Below are 8,794 nucleotides of genomic sequence, written 5' to 3'. Positions count from 1 at the left end.
GTGAAGGAATGGTACGAAAATGGGTTAGGGCCTTTAGTAATGGCCGCACAAACATTCACGATGAGGAACGAAGTGGGCGACCTTCAGTCATTATCGACGATTTGATTGAAAAAGTGGACTGTAGAGTGAAAGAGAACAGACGATTCACGATTTCATCTTTATCTAAAGAGTTTCCTGCAGTTTCAAGAAGTGTTCTCTATGAAATTGTGACCGGACGATTAAATTATCGGAAGTTGTGTTCCCGTTGGGTGCCGAAAATGTTGACAGAGGAGCACAAAACCAAACGTTTGGCTAGTGCATTGACTTTTCTTGAGCGCTACAGTGATGAGGGAGATGATTTTTTAAGCCGTATTGTTACAGGCGATGAAACGTGGGTAGCCTATGTTACACCGGAATCGAAGCAACAATCCATGGAATGGCGACATTTATCATCTCCAAGGAAAGTCAAGTTCAAGCAAACAATTTCTGCTCAGAAAATCATGTGCACAGTGTTTTGGGACAGATACAGAGTGTAGCTTGTTGATTTTTTGCCTCATGGTGAAATGATCAATTCAGCTGCATACTGTGAGACTTTAAAAAAACTGCGCCGTGCAGTACAAAACAAAAGGTGCGGCTTACTGAGCAAGGGTGTCATTTTGCTCCGCAATAATGCTCGTCCACATACAGCAAATCAAACTCAAGACCTAATCGCATCATTTGGCTGGGAACAATTAGACCACCCTCCATACAGCCCCAACCTAGTGCCGAGTGATTATCATTTGTTTCTGCATTTGAAAAAGCATCTGGCAGGGCAGTGCCATAACAATCACGACAAAGTCAAAACGACCATTCTGCAGTGGTTGCCTCATCAGGCGGCAACATTCTTTGAGGATGGAATAAAAAAACTGGTCCCACGATACGATAAGTGTCTCAATATTAATGGGAATTATGTAGAAAAGTAGTGTAAAATATGGGCCTTCACATAAATAAAAATTTTGTTAAAAATGTTTGCTTGTTTTTTTTATATTTCAAAATGGTACTTACTTTAAAAATACGCCTCGTAAAATAAAGTGAAATGTTTTTATTAAAAAATTTTAGTTTCGGATCTCTTACATTTTTCGGAAAAAAGTATCCATCTTTAATTGTTTACATTTTTGTTTTCTTTCATTGAGAATTTCAGAATATGGCTGAACGGATGCGATGATGCTTCTTTTTACATTTGCACTTCACTCCCAATCATTGTCTAACTCACAAAGTTCATCTGTCAAACTTTCCATAGTTGAAAGGATACGTTAACCCAACGTAGAGCTACGGACAAGCGGAGACACTGATTGGTCGACCACCGGTTGCCGTAGCACATATATAAGGTCAGTTTGAGTGGGAAAATTGAAGGTGGCTAAGGAGAGATAGATATCGTCTGGCCAACAAGAAGTAGATTTGTCTCACTAACGATATTTTGTGATCGCTGGAAGTGCTACTGCGTTGTAAGGTGTTTTCCTAAACGAACTGATACGGGATACATTCATTGGCACTATGGATTTGAACGCCATTTATTGGACTATTAAGTTTGATAACTTGACTCGTGGATACCTAAACATTTAGTGTTTTAATATTAATTTAATGCAAATGTATACATACCCAATAATATTAAACAGAAAAATAAATATATTCAATAAAAATCTTTGTTTTAACGAATGTACAATGTTGCGGCTCGGTAAATACATCAACACTGAAATGAAAATCAGTCTGGCATAGGGAAAATCGGGGAATTACACCGCGAAATGGCAAATTGCATAGTGGTGTTATTGTGAATCGGCATAAATTGAGCCGGCGTAAACTGAGGGCTACCTGTATTAAAATATTAAATTACCTTACCTCTATCACAACTTTATAAGGAGATAAAGTAACAGATCTCTGTATTCAATTGCTATACTTTGGAATCCATATTTTATAATTAAATTGTTCATTTCCATTGTAACATTGAATTTTGTTACACATTTATTGTTCAAATCAGTCACAAAAACTGTTATTGAATTTGCCACTGTGAGGCACTACCAAGCAATACATGCATGGTCTCCATAAAGACGTATTAGTTTATTATGATCTTTCAATAGAATCCTTAAATTTAGTAGAGTTTAATTTAAAATAGAAATATGTATGTTAAAAATATTTCATACAGATATTTTTAAGTATCATCATTTAATATATAAAATATAATCCTTTTACAAATATTTAAAGAATCTATTTAAAATAAATTATATATATTTTAATTTATTGTAGAAAAATGCAGATTGTGAAACTGCTATGTGCTATTTTCGTTCATATCTAGAAACAAAAGGTACTGCTCTAAGTCAAAATGATGATGTATTACCATATTATGCCTTACCTTTCATTCCCAATCCACAAATTCATCCATCATTCAGAAAACTTTTTGAGGTAATTTTAAATATCATGCCAGTTATTCTTTATGGAATAATTATCTTAATAACTGTTTTTCTGTAGGAAAATTGGGTAGCTAAATTGAGAGATCAATTAGAACATTATCTCTTTGGTTTAATAGAAAATACAGATGAAGTACAGAAGCAGCCTTGCTTAATGAAGCTATATGTATCCTAAATTAATAAAATATATAAACTAGTAAGATGTTGTCTTATCAGTTTTATTTATTTATAAGATTTTTATTATTATTTTATACATTATATGTTAGTTTTATATTATATAGAACTAATGAGTAAAATTTCATAAAACTTATTAATTAAATATGTAATGTAAGTTAAAAAAGGAAAAATGTATGAATTTTAAATATGAACTAATTGCTGGCCAGACAGCAAAGTAGCAAGATTATATTCCTACCACTCTAAGAAATGAGGGCTCAAATTTGAATCTGGATCGGATTCACAAGAATTTTTTATTATCAAGTTTAGTGTTTGTATGTTGGTCTAATTTCTCACCATTCAGTCTCCATATTTTGAATCTAGCCAAATCTATAACAGGTTTTAAATAAAAGTGTTTTTATTTAAAATTTGTTTAGTACTGTATTTGTAGATTCATGGTTTTAGTACAGTATTTGTAGATTCGTGGTTTTAGTACAGTATTTGTAGATTCGTGATTTTGTTTTGTTAGATATATTATTATTATTATCCTTTCTTTCTTTAGCAGAAAAACAAAAACAAATAAAAATAATAATTACAATATACAGTGAAATCTTGATCTATCATTTCCATATCAATCATGTTTCCACATCTATCGGTTGTTTTCTCCAGTCCTAAATAAGGACTCATATGTATAATGTTAATTTTTCCCATATTCTTCATTCCTATATGGTTCATTTTTCCTCAATATTTATTCTGTATTTTAACTAAAAGAAAAATATTATCCTGCATCAATTGTTCTACCCACAATAGAGGGCACTAAATTGAGACACTGATTTTTGTGTGTTAATAATAAAAGCTCCCCATATATTAAAAATTAAATCCAAAGCTAAAAGTTAAAAAGTTTTGTAAATGAACATCAGTTTGTGTACAAAACTAAACCAATTTCCCAAATTGCTCCTCTTAATATATTGTATTTATCTAATAGGTAATAAAATACAGTGTTGTAGTATAATATTGTAATCATACTGAAAGACAGAGATTATTGTTTTTTTTTGGATAATTCTTGCAATTATTTACATAGCAATTAAATATGTACAATAAAATAAAATACATTTATTTTATTTTATTGTACATATAATTGTACAATAAAATATTATTTTATTGTACATATAATATTGTACAATATTATATACATAAAATAAAACATTTATTTTATTGTACATATTTAATCAATCTATCAAAAATGATAGATCGAGGTTTCACTGTATTTAAATCAAAATAAAATATTTTAAATATCATAACAATAAAAAAATAAAAGTTATTATTTGTTATTTTTTAAAAAATAGCATTATTAAATTATGTTATTTCTTTAATTAATTATTAATATAAAATAATTTTTATTATAATATTATATTATATGATATTTTATTTATAAGTTAAAATTACACAGTTATAATTGTGTAATTTTAAGTTTATAAGTAAAGTATTTTTGAAAATTTTATTTGAAAACTGTAAACTTAGTTTATGAGGACAGAAATAATTAAATGGAATGATTATAATGTTTTACATTCCAAGTTTTACATTTCACCAATCAGATTCCTTTATGTAAAACTTTGTCTTTATCTAAATAATGCAAACATTGAAAGAACTTTATTAGGAACTAAAATACTGTATAATGGAATTAGACACTAAAAATGTAAAATATTAGTTTTGCTTAATACTCCTCATGCAGGCTGTTCATTGTCTGAATTTTCTGTGATTAATGGCAAAGTAAAAAGACTAATTAGTGTATAGAATAATAAGCATTGTTATTTTGCTATTAATTACTAATCGTTTATATTAATAATGCTAATATATTGCCTTAGTTGTATCATGATGTATTAAATCCATAACCACATCTCATCTAACATGTTCTTGAAAATGATTCAAATATTAGGAAGTATTTTCCATTATTTCTTATAGGAAAAATTCTATCTCATTTCCAATCCATCTTAATAACTCCAATCAAATTTTCAAAATGACAATAAAATTCTGCAAAAAAAACTATTTAGCTATCAATTAATGATTTTATCATGATATCAAACATTACAAACTTTAATTATCTTACTAACAAACACTTTATGGGGTCATTATATGAATATGTTTGTTTAGTAGTTCTGCTAAGAATTGTATATGAATTGTGTTTTCTTAGTATATATAGATGCATAATAGATAACAATGAAAATGTTATAATAATAATATATAATTTTGTATTAAAATATTAATGTATAAAAGCAAAACAGTGAAAATAAAAGATGAGATAATGTTAAAAATAAGCTTGTAAGATTGCACTGAAATTTTGCAATAAAAATCACTGAACTATATACAAATACAATAAAACATAGACACAACACTAATGCTGAAACAAATGAAAATGGATAATGGGAATGGAGTTAGTCTCAAGTTCCAACTTTGCATGGCTGTTCATTTTATTTGAATTTTCAGTCATCTAAGATAACATTGGTCCATATTATCACAGCTAATCAGGATTATATTGTATCTAAAATTAAATTTTTATAAACTATAAGTATGTAAGAGAACAACCAGTTAACTATCTTTGGCATTTACAAAGTGAGTCAAAAGTTGTTTGTACCTTTTTCATTCTAAAAGTACTGAAGATATATTAATTTTGTTACTGTAGTTAAATAGGAAGTCATGTATGAAGAATCAGATATGACATTTTTGTTGACCTGAAAATGATTTCAAGAAAGATTTCAATTTTTAATTAAAATTTTCTTATAAGTGGAGTTTCAAACTGATGAATTTTTGTGAAATTTTTCTTTTAAACAATCATTGCATGGAAACATGATTTTGTTTTAAGAAATTAAAGAACATGATTTGTCGATAGATTATTATTATTATTATTATTGATAATGTGTGACTACAGTGATGCTAATGTCATTTCTGCTGCTCCAAGCACAACTTTGATATTTATGCTTTCATTTGATATTTTTGTAATAAACTATGTTATTAATAATATTAGGTTGTTCGGAAAGTAAGTTCGTTTTTTTTTACCACTAGATGAATTAGTTATATTTTTTCCACCATTTTCATTCTAAACCATATTATCATTATGTATTTTGACAGCTAGCATTTTAAGGCTTATTTGTAAAAAATTTTGTTTGATTCTGTGCAATTGTTTATTTTTTGTGTCCCATCAAATATGGAAGATTGAAAGCATCATTTTCAGCATATTTTGCTTTTTTATTACCGAAAAATCAAAATGCTGTTCAAGTGAGAAAAAGATTGTGGTACATGTATGGAGATGATGTGTTGAGAGAAAGACAGTGCCAAAACTGGTTTACAAAATTTCATTCTGGCAATTTCAATATTGAAGATCCACCACGTTCTGGATTGCCAGTTGAAACCAATGAAAACAAAATAAAGGTACCGATTGAAGCAAACTTCCAAATAACAACACATGAAATCACTAAGAGATTAAATTTGTCAAATTGAACTGTTTATGATTACTTGAAACAAATTGATTTCGTTTCAAAGCTTGATATATGGGTTCCACATGTTCTTAAAGAGAGATGTTTCTTTGGTGGGATTTTAAGGAAATTTTTTTTTTTGGAGCTTTTACCAGACAATTTAACAATTGATTCGAAAGAGTACTGCCATTGAGTAAACAAATTGAGTAATACCATCAAACAGAAAAGGCGGTCAGAATTGATCAACAAAACAAGTATAGTGTTTTACCACGATAATATTAAATTTCACACAAGTTTGGTAACTCGTCAGAAACTGTTATAACTTAGATGGGACCTGCTATCACACCAACCATATTTGCCAGATTGAGCACACTTAGATTATTACTTGTTCTGGTCTATACAAATTGTTTTTAACTGTAAGATATTTACTTGAAATGACAATGTCAAAAATCACTTGGATCAGTTTTTTGTAAGCAACAATCAAAACTTTTATGAATGTGAAATCATGCTACTACCAGAAACAATGACAACAGGTATTTGACCAAANTAAATTAAATTTGTTGATTAAGTAACATATTTATTTACATAACAACAAAATGTTAAATTACTTTTAATTTAATAAATATTAGTTTAAAAATTAATATATAATATATGAAATACTATATATTATATACTATATTTGATATGAAGGCTTTATTTGATATTTTAATAAATTCTCATTTTTAATTGCAGAAAGCAAGATTACTTTAGCCTTTACTCATTTATCGTCTTATAATGAATCTAATTGTTTTCACCAGTACATTAAAGTTAGAGATGGGATGGACTCCACTGCTCCACTGCTTCAAACTTTTTGTGGGTACCAATTACCCCTGCCTGTTATTTCAAATGGCAATGCACTTCATATTGAATATTCAGGTGGTTTATTTAGAGCAGTTTATGGAACAGCTTCTACAGGTAAGAATTATAAATTTAAAGAATATTAATATGTAAATTTTCGACTATAAATTCGACTATCTTCTATTATCAGGACTTATTATACTGGTTTTACAGATAATATTACAAAGATTAACAGAAAACAATTTTTATTTTATTTCGTATACCAGGTATACGAAATAAAATAAAAATTTTTTCTGTTAATCTTTGTAATATTATCTGTAAAACCAGTATAATAAGTCCTGATAATAGAAGATACGAATTTATAGTCAAAAATCTACATATTAATAAGAAAAAAAGGACATTGAGGCAATTTAATTAAATTTGTGATAATTGATTTTATTTATCAAATTTTAGTCTTTATAATTTCAAATATACAAATAAAAAAAATTATATAAAATTACCATAGATATATATTGTATTAGACTTCTCCATATTCAAACTAATATGGGCATAGATGATTTGGATGTTAGAAAAATAGAGTAAGGGAGTCTGACAATTTTTAAATAAGATTGTAATATATGTGTTTACTGTGTGTATAAAAAATGTTTATTTTAATTTTTAACTCTTATTTTTGACAATTACAATTGCAATTAATTTTGAAAGAATTATGTTTTTAAGATGTTTGCTTTGTTCTTGATTTGCTAACAAACTGTTACACACAAGCCAATGCCTCGTCATTATTGTGTCAGTGGTAGTTGATGCATTGTGCCCATCTACAAACTTCAATGTAACCTTAATAAATAAAAAAAAGTTAAAAAATATGTATACTGCAATGTGGAAAAGTAAGATTTGGAATAGTATACAATTTTTTTTAACATTTTTAGCTGTCTTTGATCAGATATAGGAGAGTCTACTATGTATTTCATTCAGACATTTCTAAACCCCCATCTCATTCTAATACATTAAGAAAATGTTTATCTTACAATCTTTAATTTGTCATTTGTCACATGTCTTACAGTTGTCATTTGCTTAAACAATAGCTTATTTCATAAATAATCTTTGATAATGAAAGGAATTTTTTTAATAATACAGTAGAGCGTCGATTATCCGAATCAATTGGGGACTGGGGTTGTTCGGAAGTTCGATGTTTCGGATAACTGATTATGTACGAAAAAATATATTAATTTATTCCATCTTGACATTTTTCTCCATTGTGTGTTGCTTCGCGTTGAATTTTCATCGATGTTAAGCCTAACAAAGACTATTGTATNTTTATTTATTTAATTAATTTATTTATTATTTAATTTTATTTAACTGAATAATGAATGTAATAAATGCATATCTTGCTGTTATCAATTTTATTTACAGTGTCATTGCCTTACAAAGCATAAACACATTTTGAGTTTTCATTTCAGTTCTGTACAATAAAATAAATTAACAGCAAGACATATGTTGTTAATTGAGCATTATTCCTGAGATTAACTTGAAGATACACAATGTGGTTCCAGTTTATAAATAATTTGTTTAATTTTATATAATTTTTCACTTTATTTGCTTGAAATTTAATTTTATAATTGTGTCATAAATCAAACATGCTTTTTAGAATCAGAATAATGCACATAGTTTTAACAATTTAGAGCAAAAATACTTTCAGACTATTCTAATTTTTATAATGATGGCACATGTCCATCCTCTGACATGCCATTTTCAGGAAATATTTATCTTTTAAGATTAATCTTTAAAGTATCTATAAGCAAACAACTGCTGGATAACATCGGGCTAGTTTTCCATGACTATATTTAATTAATTTCTAAATAATTTGTCCCAGAGGGATTAGTATCAAAAACGTAAAATATTTGAGTAGCCCAAGACATA

At 27.9% G+C, this 8,794-nt stretch overlaps 1 protein-coding gene across 9 annotated transcripts in view; it reads left to right on the top strand.

Annotated features, from left to right (window-relative positions):
• The window catches only part of LOC111625750 (lisH domain-containing protein ARMC9-like), a 50,715-nt gene that overhangs the window by 12,730 nt on the left and 29,191 nt on the right, over positions 1 to 8,794 (top strand). For 2 of the 9 annotated variants that reach the window (XM_023368970.1, XM_023368976.1), the window contains exons 1-2: positions 2,275 to 2,415; positions 2,540 to 2,616. The exons of 1 other annotated variant lie outside the window; for it this stretch is intronic. Coding sequence is in view for 1 of the 8 variants with exons in the window: in XM_023368977.1 (XP_023224745.1) it covers positions 2,260 to 2,415; positions 2,540 to 2,575 (192 nt within the window). In the remaining 7 variants the exon portion in view is untranslated. Of the gene's footprint in view, positions 1 to 2,259; positions 2,416 to 2,481; positions 2,620 to 8,794 lie in introns of those variants that run through there. 6 more of the 9 variants (XR_002756776.1, XM_023368971.1, XM_023368977.1 and 3 more) reach the window with 6 other exon arrangements.

This window comes from Centruroides sculpturatus, unplaced genomic scaffold, assembly GCF_000671375.1.
Source record: "Centruroides sculpturatus isolate CEXI.00-Female unplaced genomic scaffold, Cexi_2.0 scaffold459, whole genome shotgun sequence".
Lineage (NCBI taxonomy): Eukaryota > Metazoa > Arthropoda > Arachnida > Scorpiones > Buthidae > Centruroides > Centruroides sculpturatus.
Note: the sequence above shows the minus strand (reverse complement) of the source record. Positions and strands in the feature narration are given on the sequence as shown.